We start from the raw sequence: 13,427 nt of genomic DNA, 5'->3' as shown, positions 1-13,427 counted from the left end.
ATGTTTGTGTGTGTGTATAGGGGGTGCAGAAGTGTAATGAGAGACTTTAGAGGTTAGGGGGCACACGGGCTGTGTGTGTGTGAGAGAGAGAGAGAGAGAAAGGAGGCGGGTAAGGAGACCTCCTTGCGTTCTCTTTGTGTCCCAGCGAGCCGCACTTCGCCGCAGCTGGTGCCTGAGCTCGGGGTGGTGTCGAGCTCACTCCCCCCACCCCTACCCCCCCCCCGCGCGCTTTTCCCTCGGGCGGTGCGAGAGCGCGTTCGCATCTGGGCCGGCAAGATGGCGGCAACGGCGGGGTCCGGCGCGGAACTGCTCGGGGCTCTGGGGGAGTCCGTCGTGGGGGCGGGCGAGACGCCTCGCCCTCTGGCCCCTGAGGAGATCGCCCGCAGGCTCCAGAGCACAAGGCGGGAACTTAGCAACAGGCGCAAGATCCTGCTGAGGAACCTGCCCGCCGAGAGCAGCAGCCAGGTGGGTAGCACGCTTCCCCCTCCCCGCTCCGCGAAGCGTAGAAAGTGCAGTGAGGGGCAGGACAGGGCAGGGCAGAGACCCTCGATGAGGGCAGGTTCCCCAGGTCGGGGGTGAGGGGCTGGTAAGCCGCAGGGGCTGCAAGTATGCGCTTGTGGAGACACTGACGGGACTGACTTCAACTGTTGTGACAAGTTGCTCGAATTCTGGGCTCCTCCGGGGAGGAAAAATACGTAGGGAACCCCAATCTTTAAGCAGGAAGGGAAAAAACCCCATATGTGGGGAGAGAGGGCGTCTAGGGGCCCACGGTTTAGGAAAAGCAGAGATCATGGATATATACCAGGAACAAGGTAAGTAAGTGTGGTTTGTTTTTGTTTTTTAGTGCAAATAGTCACCCCACCCCAATGGAAAAGGATGGTAGGGGGAGCCTTAATAAGACTCCAAAAGTTCCAGAGGAAATGATAGTGGGCCAGGTAGACACCCTTATTCTGTACTCCTGAGGGAATGGGATGAGTAGGAACCTCTCCACAGTTGAGGGGGGCTGAGGGAAGATATGTGCAGAAACGTTAGCCCTGAAAGTTAAGACCAGCAGGAAAGCAAATATTGCTTCTGTTGTCCTACCTGGAAAGTAGAGGTGCTTTCTATTTGATATCCTCACCATGTTTTGTTTTGCCTTTGGGCATGCATCTTGTATATTCTCTTCTTAATTTGTGTATTTCTTTGTATGCCTCTTACTCTCTCTGAAACCATCTTAAAAATTGGATTCACTTATTAGGGATATGACTATAGGGTAGGTGGAGGAAAGCTTCACAAGAGTTTTAGATTTGAAAATGAGTGCATGTATAACTTGTAAATACTTCCCATTGCTAACATTGATGGCAGTTCTGGTTCGTAAATGCCATTTTATTTCTCCATAATCTGTAGATAATAGGTTGGCAACCGAGATTTTCCAAACTCATGGGACAGGGCTGTATAAAAGGGGGAAATTTTGATGGGTGGAGCTATCCTGTCACAATTAGTTAATATAATTTTCTTTGAAACACCTTTTAAAGTTGCATGTAATGAGGCTGGTATTATTCTCTAGCCCTGCTAACCAACAAATATTTCTACCTCCCTCACTGCCTACATATACCCATATCTGTCATTTGTGCTTCATGTTTTTAAATTTACAAAAGAATATATTTGTCTGGTTATTGGAGAAGATACTTAGTTCCACAGACAACCAGGCAAGTGGCTATTTACAAGCCTGGTTTTGTCTGTGACTTTAGAAAAGGTGTATGGATTATACTGGGGGTGCTCATCCCATAATGCTTTCTATTAACATGAAGTGCCTTTTTGTGCTAGGCATTGGATCTAAAGAACTAATCTAAATTCTTTGCAAACTCTTTTGGCGGTCCCTTCAGTTTCAGAAATGGTTGCAGGAAGACTGCTGTTCATTGAGAAATATAAGCCCAAAGTTCCCTTGGGCATGCAGAACTAGTTGTGTAGGTCTTTTGATCCCAGCCACTGTATTGAGTAGAAGTCATATAGTCCTTTTCTGAAACAAAGGTGCTTACTGAACAAAGGTGAAGAAGTGTACAGGTCTTGTTAAACAAGAAGTAGGGGAGGATTAACTGTGAACAGATAGCTGAAGGTAGTTAGTTTTCTTCATTTCCCCCGGCTCTTCTTCTATCTGTTGCTTAGGATAACTATGTCCTATTGCGAAGGCTGTTCGTAGTTCAAAGAGAAGATATAGGCATATGTCCTCATGATTATCATGATTGCACAGATGCATTTGAAAATAGTTAAAGGCTTGGAAATAGTTGAGGGCACAATCCTATGCATGTTTAAGCAGAAAGAAGTCCTACAACTCCCAGCAAATTCCTCAACCAGCATATATTATGCTGACATAGCTATATTAACCAAGGTTGATGGGAGTTGCAGTCCAGGAACATTTGGAGGGCTACACATTATCCACCTCATCTTTATAGCACGGTTGGCTGGGGAACACTGAGAATTGTAGGGCTTTTTTCTGTCTAAACGTGAACAGGATTGTGCCCTAAACAAGTAAAACTCAGATTTAATTTTTACTATGTTTTATAACTATCTTGATTTCTATATCAAAGACTGACTCAAGTTTATCTGATGGTTTCTATTTCATAATAAAAATATCTTAGGAAAATATGTCATACCCAGTAGGTTGATGCAAATAACTTGCAATTGTCAAGCCATGTGCAATTAAATATGCAAATTAGTCAATTTAGTTCCTTATGTGTTTCTGAATACTGAACAAATTGTCTGCCTTAGGTTAGAGTGACAGATTATTCAGATTATTTAGTTTAGAGCAGGAATGGAAGTTGTGTGGCTCTCCAGATGTTGTTGAACTGCAACTCCCATCATCCCTCATCATTAGCTATTTAGCTAGGGTTGATGGTAGTTGCACTCCAACAACATCTGGAGGGCTACACGTTATCCACCTCAGCCTTAGAAGCTGCTGGTAGATTGTACAGTCGTGAGGTTTAGGTGGGCTAGTAGTATTCACTAGAAAACCACCATGTTTAGATGCGGAAAACTTTTACTAGGGACATACTTTTAATGAAATGTACTGTTTTAAAGAAACTTTTTAAAAGTAAAAAATGAAGACCGTTGCATTGTTTGGTACAACTGTCCATATTATAACTCTTCCTGCACAATCACTTGTCCCTTATCAACCTTCGTCCCTCATTGTAGCAGACTTCCATTTGCAGCCCATGCTACAGCTTAGTTCCATATGACATTCTGACCTAACCCATTTTCAGAATTGCTATCACAAAGGAGTTCGGGGCTACAATGAAGAGAGTATTTGTGAGGAGTTAGCAAGGTAAAGGCAAAGGTACTGTGGACTTATATGTGTCCTTCTGAGCAGACAAACAAGTATCACTGAATTGGTCCGTGAATGTTATAATGAAAGTGAATGATTAAGAGAAGATGACACTGTCCTATTCTATTATGCACTAAATCGAACTATCAAAAGTCCAGCAGGTCTATAGAATAGGAAATGTCCCATTGTATAGTTCTCTCAGAAATCATGCCAATTACTTTTATTTATTGTGAGGTGGTCGTAAGAAGAGAGATCCTTTAAAGCTTTTATGTTTCTATATTGCCCTTTATATGGATTTGCTGGTGTGGGGTGGGCACATTCATGATAGAAAAACTCAACTAAATGTAAATATCTTAAACACTGGGTCTGTTAGCTCTGTCACATGAGTTTTTCATAAATAGTTAAAAATGTGTAAGGTTCTTATTCTTTGTTTTAAAATCTCAAATCAAAACTTCTTGTCACAATAAGTGCTTACGTATTCCTCAGTCTGCTTGGCACTAATGTAGTTTATTCAGGAAGATTTGCATTTATGCTCCATTCCATTTGCTACTATATAATAATTTATCAGCAGTAGGTCTGGTTTACTTAGGATAGTATTAATAAATCATATAACTAGATCCTTTAGTCCTGTTGTAGATTAACTATTAAAACAGGTACTCTAAAGCGGAAGCACACAATTCACTGTTGATTTGGTGTGTGCTTTTTCTTCTTAATGCAAACGGGAAAACTACAATAATCTGTATGTGCCTGTATCATTTTTATACTGGTTTATTGTACTTTCTGACTTTTGACACATGTAGGAGGATACGTTCAAATATACTAGTCATTCAAGAGTTTTTCTATCAGAGAGGGGCAAGTTACTATGCTGTGCTTAAAAGTAATTTGAGGGCATGTATCTTCCTGATGCAAATAAACCTTGCAATAGAAAGCAGCAATATGATTGTAAGGAGTGTTACCAAAAAAGGAGTTAACTGTCAAGATGTTTTCATTTTTGTTAGCCATGTTGCCCGTGTATGCTCAGAGCTCTATCCATAGGAATAGTGGATTACACATGGATAGAGTAAATACATGGTGTCCAAATACATTTTGCTTTTGGAAATGTGTTGCATTGTCAAAGCAACAATAATTTAGATGATGATTTAAAAGAAAGACTTTATTTCCCTTTGCCTTCTGTTGTTAAGGATGTTCTTTCACTGCTGTTTACAGCAAGTATACATTTTAATTATGTATGTGAACAAAATATAAACAGATGTCCATCATACTAAGCCACGATATAGTCTTGAAGCCAGAGATAGCTGGGCCCAGCAAGGGATTATGAGAAAGAATGGGCCAAAGACAAGTGATGGAGCTGTGTATGTGGAGATTCACATTACAAACCAAGATGAGAATATGCTTCACTCAAAGCAGTATGGGTGGGGATTGTATGGTTCAATTGGCCTCTTGAATCACAATGCATATTATCTATGCACCGAGTTTTTAATCTAGCAAAGAAATCTACATGAAGATTTACCTTACTCATGAGATGTCTTAAATCTTCAATCGGTGTGTACTTACAAGTAAGTAAGTCCCATTGAAATCAGTGGGGCTTCAAGTGAGGATGCATTGGATTGGACTGTTCTCTGATGCAATTTTCTTTAGGAAAATGTAGATACAGTGTCTCATGTTTCTGTGATTACTTTTTATCGTTCCCTCTATTTTGATTCTCAGCTTCCTATACTTATGGAGCTGTAGCACCATATATGCACAAGAGGGAGGTATCAGCAGACTTGGGGTGAACCTGGCTTCTGAACATGTTGAAAAAATCTTTTAGGGGAAAAAAGCTAAATGGGGGGGACCCTAAAAATATTCCCATAAGGGCTCAGTGGTTTTGAATGTTGACTGATTGAGAGGGTGGAAGTGGCAACCGAATGGGAGAGAGAATGGGATGGAATGCATGGAAAGGGAGGAAGAGAGAAAGAGAGATAAAAAGTGTAGAAAGAAATGTCTTATCATCTGATCTTTTTAAATAACTCATTAATTTAAGTAGCATTGGTTGAATAACTTTGACATAACAGTTCTGTGATACTTTGGTGTCATATCTACTATGAAGTATCTTTTGTAGTTCAATATTAAAACATGTTTGTTCCTGGTTGTTAGTCATTGATAAGCTTTGTCATGGCATCTTATGTCTTCAGTTACTAAGGCTGCAATCCTATGAACATTTACTTGGGAATAAGTCCAATTGAGTACAGTAAGAATTACTTCTGAATAGACATAGGATAGTGCAAAATTAATAACTCAAAGGTGAATATATTTGCTTGGAATAAAATCCCACTGAATTCATTGGGGTGAATTCTTGGGTGTATGTGCATAGGATTGCAGCCTTAAAAATATTTTATAACTAGTGGAATAGCAGCAAAATGTTGAAGGGTATTCCCAGGCCCTAAAAGGAGTGTTCTTGTTCAGTGCTCCAGTCAGCCTGAAACAGGAGTCTTGTAATGCTGTTCAGGCTTTGTGTTGGGTGGGGTGGGGGGTGGCTGGGGAGTTAGGGTAGGAAAAAATGGAAAAGGACACTTAAGGTGCAATCCTATGCAAGGAAAAAGACCTACTATTCCCAAGATGCCCTAGGCAGCATGGCTGGGAGTTGTAGGCCTTTATTTGTCTAAAAATGCATAGGATTGCACCCTGAATTCCCTTTACACCCAACCTGGACTTTCCTTACTATTTATATAGCAATAGAGGGTTCAAGTTTGGTGACATCTTCCAGCTCTGAACCTGAGGATTTAATTACTATTTAGCTAGGGTGCTGGTCATTCCAGACCATGGGAAAGGGAAAAGGTTCCTTTTATTCTTCTGGCTGAAACCATCCTGTATAGCGGAGGGAGGAGAATTTGAGAGCTTCTGCAAATTATGAATCTCAATTTTGTTATGAACTTACTATATACCACCACAGAGAAAATCCTCTTCCATGTTCCACCACAGCATATGTGTTGTGCTGGTGGGATGCAGAGGAGGGCTCCTCCAACAGATCTCAAGTCTCGGGCAGGCATATATAGGGAGAGGTGCTCCCCCAAGTATCGAGGTCCCAAGCTGTTTAGGGCTTTAAATGTCATTACCAACACCTTGAATTCCGACCGGAAGCGTATAGGCAGCCAGTGCAATTCCTTTAAGACCAGTGTTATGTGGTCTCTGTAAGATGTGCCTGCCAGCAGTCTAGCTGCTGTATTTTGCACTAGCTGCAACTTTTGAGTCATCTCTAAGGGCAGCCCCACATGGAGTGCATTGCAGTAGTCTAATCGGGAAGTTACCAGTGCATGCACTACTGTGGCTAGGATGTCCCTGTCCAGGAAAGGCCGTAGCTGGCAAATCAGCTGAAGCTGGCCCCAAGTACTCCGGGCCATGGAATCCACCTGGACTTCCAGTGACAAGGATAGATTTAGGAGTACTCCCAAACTACGCACCTGCTCCTTCAGAGGGAGTGCAATCCCATCCAGAACAGGTCACTTCCCCAATTCCAGGATTCCAGAACCACCAATCCACAAAGCTTCCGTCATATCAGTATTCAGCTTCAGTTTATTGGCCCTCATCCAGTCCATTACAGCCTCCAGGCACTGGTCCAGCACCTTCACCACCCCAGCTGACTTAGACGACAAGGAGAAGTAGAACTGAGTATCATCAGCATACTGATCACATGTATGGGTGAGTGGTTCCTAAATCCAGGAAATAGGCTTATTGCCTATATTGGATGGGATTGCACTCTCCTTGAAGGATCAGGTGTGTAGTATGGGGGTACTCCTACATGCATCACTATTCTTAAGGCCCAGGCAGCCACGTCTGCTGCGAGTGCCTTTTACCAGTTTCGGTTGGTTCACTAGCTACAGCCTCTCCTACACAGGGATAGCTTGGCCACAGTGGTACAGGCACTAGTAACCTTAAGACTGGATTACTGCAATGCACTGTGTGTGGGGCTGCCCTTTAAACTTCTTCAGAAGCTGGAACTATTGCAGAACACAGGAGCTCGGCTGTTGTTGGAAGCTGCTTCTTTTTAGTATGCAGTTTCTTTGCTGAGTGAACTACACTGGCTGCCTATTCATTACTGCGCCAGGTTAAGGTCTTAGCACTACTGTACAAAGCCCTAAACAATTTAGGACCAGGATATTTGAGAGAGCATCTTCTTCCTTACCAGCCTGCCCATGGTATGCTCCTGATGATTCTACTTGGACCTATGGCCTGATTGGACTCCCTGGAGTCCAATGATGGTCCCAGGCAGGTGTAAACATTGTGTTATTTCCAGCACCTTCTGGGGGAAAAAACGTTTATTTCAGGAAGCCTTCAGGAAGCGACAGTTTTATTAGAATTCTGTTTCTATTAAAGAATAGTATTTTTATGACATAGTGTTTTATTCTTTTATTCTGTTTTGTATCTTTTATTGTTCATTGGTATGAAATCTATTTAGATGTGGTGTGGTATACAAATGTTGTAATAAATAAAATAATAAATCTCATTCACTGCACTCAAGTTTTTTTCTGTTCGCATTAACCACACTTGATTGCCAACTTCAATGGTTGTTTCTGTGATGACTCAACAGGAGGACTTCAGGTTGTTCATGGGTTAAACAACCCCAACTTAACCCAAGAACAAGCTATGAGTTAATCTGGGTTTGTTTAACACACAAACATCCCCAAGTGCCCCTGTTCAGATGTCAGGGCAACAACCCTCGAAGGCAATATCTGGGGGTTGCTAATGCAACCAAGAAGTGGCTCATGTGTGATGGGCATACCGACAATTCAAGGGTTAATTAACCCATGATTTGTCACCACATGCTGCCATGAGGTCTGAATATAATCAATATCTACAGCTTTGTGCAGTACGTTAGCACTCTCAACTCCATTTTTTAAATTATGCCCAACATAGAATTTGCCTTTTTCACAGCCGCTATACACTGACCGGGTTCTCACAATCAAGGAAGGAAGATAAGCCATGGTGACTTATTTTCCTTCAGTGATCATGTGAACCTGTCCACTCCAAGATTTCTTTCCTGGTCAGTCATCACCAGCCATCCCATCAGCATATATCTGAAGTTTCATTATTTTTTGCCACAGTGTATATCCTTTTACACTTGCTTATGTTGAACTGTATTTGCCATTTTAATGCTTATTTTCCCAATTTGGAGAGATTCTTTTGGAGCTCTTCACAGTCCCAAATTATTATGTCATCACCCTAAATGTGACACAATAATTTGGTGTCATCAGCAAACTTGGCAACCTCACTGTTCAATCTCAATTCTAAGTCATTTATAAACTATTTAAAAAGCACTGTCTGCCCATCTTCTGGTTCTTTTAAACTCCCCCCCCCCAACACCCAGGGCAGAAATGAGAGCTGCTCATAGAAAACAGTGTTGAAATCCAGGGTTTTACTGTAGCTGTGATTGGGCAGCAGACTTTTCCCTTTCTCCCCCAAACACCAGAAGGTAGCATCCAAGACAGGAGCTTTTATCTACAGTGTTCAGTGTGAGCCTGGTATTCTAGTATTTCTGAAAGTTCACAGCTCAGACTGATAGGTACTCAACTACTCATGTTCCCTGTACAGAGAAATGTCATAATATGCTTTTGAAGCTGAAGTGTCAAGTGATTAATATTTCATAAGTTGTAATTATTTTGGAGATATGTTTACTGAGAGTTTTGGAGAGATACACATATGCAGGTCTTTAATTTTGAAAATAACCAACATTTCTTTAACATACTTTTTATCTTGTGGAAGTACAGCTTTTAGTTCTAAAAGAGGTTTCTCAAAATTTCACAAAATTAGCGAAGTCATTTAGGATGCAATCCTATGGGTACATGTAAGCCTCCGAACACGAAGGTTTACGTGTATCCAATGCAGAGTATGAGACGCCTTGCACCTCCTGCACTGTATTTAAGCTAGATAGCCAATTTTGTCTGTCTGGTGGAGGCTTCAGGGAGGGGGAGAGAAGGAGGCTGGAGTAGCAATAGGTAAAGGCATAAGCCAGCCTCTCCAGTTTCCTCTCCACCCCCAGGAAGGCCCTGTTCTCTGTTTACTCAGCCAGATAGGGAGCCCGCGGAGTTCTCTTTGCACTGGCTATGAGGGGGAGAATTGGGGGGGGGCGTGGTATCCTGGCTCTGAGCTGGGAAAGCTGCCTTCAAGCTCAGAATCAGGAAGCAGAATGATCCTATATCCCCCAGAGGCTGTCTAGGGGACATAGGATTGCTCCCTTAGTTCAAAAAACAAACAGAAAACTTCTGGCTAAGGATGTGAGAAAGTGGTAAAGTATTTGTCTTAACAGCTGCTTCAACATGACTGTAAGTCTTTTTCTAGAAATTCTAAAGAATGAGAGTGTAAAAACCCTTGAAAGCAGAAACATCTGGCTTGTTTCTGGCACAATAGAAATCTGTCCATCATTTTTTTTTCAAGTGGGCTTTATTTGTTCGGTAAGAAAGGGAACACATGGGGAATGAATTTTTAGAGAAGAAATAACATTGGAAATCTGGAAATGGATTTGGAAATTTTGTATAACGGCAAGCAACAATTATGCATGAATTCCAAAGAAATTTTTTATAAATTGAACTGTTAGTGGTTTGATCCCATCAAGATAAAATAGAATCCACTCCAGAACAAGTGATAAATGTTGGTTATATGAATCTGCTAGAACAGCAATGGGCAATGTGCAGCTCTCCATAGCCATATGTGTGTCTCCTCTTCATTTTCTTAGTGAAGAAAGCACCACTGAAAATACCGCATAGAGAAAACAACCAGAGCACCCGTACTATGAAGTATTTCCATGGTATCTTCATGCCACCATGCTTACCACTTTGCCTTGGTAGGATGAATGGGGAGGTGGAGGGAGGATTGGGGAGAAATAAAGGAAAAAGGAAAGAGAGCTTAAGTAATGTAAGAAAATATATTAAGAGAATATATTGAAACAGAAAAACAAAGACTTATAATTTTTTTTGTCTACCCATGGTGAAAATGAATGGGTTTTGTTGTTGTTGCTGTGACTCCTAGCTAGTTGCCCAGTATCCAAAATTGGCCCTTTACCACAGAAGGTAAAGGGCTAATTTTGCCCACCCCTGTGCTTGAACATGTTTTTTGGTCATTTCTCAAAATTAAAACTTACTGGATTTTTATTCTGGAATGAATAAAAATATGACTGGAAATTATTTACCATTGGATCTATGATTATTTTTATTTTATGTTAATGAGATAATTTCAACAGAGGATATCAAAATGATTCTGCATTTGTTAATGGTGACTCAAATGGTTATCTCCTGTAGCTGGGAAATATTCATTCTCCTTTGTCTGAACAGTAGATTTATAGAATTTAAGACATGACATATATGATTAAACTGACAAATATGGTAAATGTTATGGAAGGGAGGCAGCAGGATAATAGGTTTATAGAAAAATTGTTTCTTTGTATTATTTCTGTATAATGACAATGATTTTTACACATGCTGGAAACCTTGGATTTGTTTTGCCAACCAGAGTGATCGGGGCTTGAAACCTCCACAGTCACATGTAACCATCTAGAATTTGGTTTTAGATATATATTATCTGTATGTGCTGTCTATGTTTTTATGTGAATGTATTTTTAATAGCTTTTAAACTTTGTGAACTGACCATAGTGCAGTAGAGAAGTATAATAAATGAAATTAAAATGAAATAAATGGAAAGACCTAATTAATACTTCCTAGTGAAATTTAAACCATAGACCCTCAAGAATGGGTTTAGCCCTACAGTTTCATACATCTTTATTGTTGTACATGGGTCATTGTTAAATTATTTCTTGTTTCTATGTTGTGTTGTTGGACACAATTCAGGGTGCAATCTTATGGGTTGGAGGGGACCATAAGATAGTATCTATGGTTGGTCTCTCACCTCCCCCCACACTCATCAACACACACCCTTTACTCTCTGATTTCTCCCTAGAGATTGCTTTTGTTACCTTGTAACAGAAGTGTTCTGCTGCAACTACGAGATGGAGGGAAGATCCATGATCAGATCTCCCACTCTCTGCTCATAACTCTGTCTATGTGCCCAGGGAAGGAGGTCTGCAGCATCCTATGGTGCTCTCCATCAATTAATCATTTTAGAAATGGCTAATGGAAAGGAATTTCAGGAACAAGTTTCTTATTTAATGTTTAAACTCTTTATTTACATGGTTACTGTCTTGATTACTATATAAATGGCTTTAAAAGATATTGATGAATTTAAAACTTTTAAATTTTGGTGGAACATAATATTTGTTTTACATCTCTGTTTATTTAATGTAGTGTTGTAGCTTGTATTTTTCATAATTAAGTGATTTGCCTCAGAATTTATGGGGCAGCTTTTCTTTATTACATTTCTGATTCCTTTTCATAAAAGACACTGCTGATTTCATTACCATCTATTATCTCATCCACCTAGGGAACTGAGGAAGTGCATAGAGGCAATAAGTAATAGCCAAAGGCTATGCTTAGCTTTACTGGAAATAAACAAGAAAAGGGACCTCTCAATGTAACATGGGATAACGAGAAATTCTTATTACATGCATCTGTCAGCATAGCTGACTGATAAGGAGCTAAATGTTATCTACCGATTTTTCCGTGGTAGTTAAGTTGTTATATTAGGATTTAAGGAGAATTAGGTCTCTTGAAGAGAATGGTTATAAATTAAATTCATATAAGGTACTTTGTATTATTTTGATCTGGTTGTTTGATCTGGCTGACAATAGTGAATAGTAAGCTACAATTTGAAACACAGAATTTCAGATTCCCTGAAAAAATCTGTCATGCCAGCTAATGCTATTGGTGTTGCATTATAGATACTTTATGCTATCGCAATATAATTTATGTTAGTGCTCATTTCACATTGGATACTGCCCTGAGATCCCAGTGTGGTGCAATGGATAGAGTGCTGGATGTGGATTGGGGAGACTAGGATTAAACTCCTCATTCAGCCATAAAGCTAATTGGGTAACCTTGGAGAACTTCCCATATCTCACAGGGTGGTTGTGAGAATGAAATGTTAGATAGCCCTATGTGTACCCGATCTCCTTGGAAAAATGGTGGTATAAAATGTGATGCTGATAAATAATTTGATTTTTTTTTTTTTGTGATTCCCTTTTTCCCATAACATAGCAAGTAAGACACCAATTTTGCCCCAAGAATATGTATTGCTTTAGCATCAGATATCATTTCTGAATGTTCATTCTCTCTGATTTAAAGCTGTTGAACCAACTGTTGCAATCTGTAGTTTAGGAGTTAGACTCTGGCAGCCCTATTTGTAAGTGCGCAAACACTGCCAGGCTGCACAGCATTGTTTAAGTACAGTATTAGTTAGTTTACTCTATTGTATGAATCGTTTAAAAAATATTTCATAGGTGTGAGCTGGGAATTGTTTATTTGATGGACTATTCCCAGGAGAATGATGTGTGCTGACAAAAGTAGATGACACCTGTGTAAGTTTCAGATACAGTTTCAACTATATATTCTATAAGTGTAAAGTATATCTTGTACAAAAAAATAAAAATGCTTCTTTATAGTAGCTATTTGCTCCCTTTTGAAGCAGTGATAGGAAGACCTCAAAGAAATTCCCTATTACAGTTTGTATTCCCCTTCTGTTACAATTGTATTCTCTTGTATAAACCAGCCATTGGGCAGGTGTGCTTGCTTACTCAGTAGCATAATATCTGTGTGTAGATAGATAGTCTGAGGAGCAGGATCATGTTTTATTAACATGGCATTTGACAGCTGTTAACCGATGAAATAAGAGACTGGTATCCAATTTGACTAAAAAGAATACACTTGATCCTCTTCGGATCAAACCCTATTACCCATTTAGCTATGTATATTGAATTAGCAGGTTGGCAAGACAGGAGTGTGCTGTGATATAAGAAGCCTTTTAGAGTGGAGAGATTCACTGTAACAAACTGAGTTTTATTAGAGCCCTATAAGTTCTGATGTGTATTTCTAAAAGGCACTTAATCAGGTTGTTTAGGGCAAACTACATGTTGCGTTTTTAACTAACATGCTTAAAACTGGTCATGTCTCTCTTTAGAAAAAGTAGCTATGGGGCCCCAGTCGAGATTGGGATTGTGGCAAAGGGAAGAGAGTTAATCTCCCAAAAACAGTTTTCTTGCCAAAGC

General features: G+C 40.2%; 1 protein-coding gene across 2 annotated transcripts in view; it reads left to right on the top strand.

The window, feature by feature from the left end:
• Positions 1-240: 240 nt before the first annotated feature.
• Positions 241-13,427, top strand: part of RAVER2 (ribonucleoprotein, PTB binding 2) — a 47,066-nt gene continuing 33,879 nt past the window's right edge. For both annotated transcript variants that reach the window (XM_063137881.1, XM_063137872.1), the window contains exon 1: positions 241-465. In XM_063137881.1, the coding sequence (XP_062993951.1) occupies positions 277-465 (189 nt within the window). In that variant the 5' untranslated portion in view covers positions 241-276. The remainder of the gene's footprint in view (positions 466-13,427) is intronic.

The sequence above is a fragment of the Elgaria multicarinata genome, chromosome 1 (genome assembly GCF_023053635.1).
Source record: "Elgaria multicarinata webbii isolate HBS135686 ecotype San Diego chromosome 1, rElgMul1.1.pri, whole genome shotgun sequence".
Lineage (NCBI taxonomy): Eukaryota > Metazoa > Chordata > Lepidosauria > Squamata > Anguidae > Elgaria > Elgaria multicarinata.
Note: the sequence above shows the minus strand (reverse complement) of the source record. Positions and strands in the feature narration are given on the sequence as shown.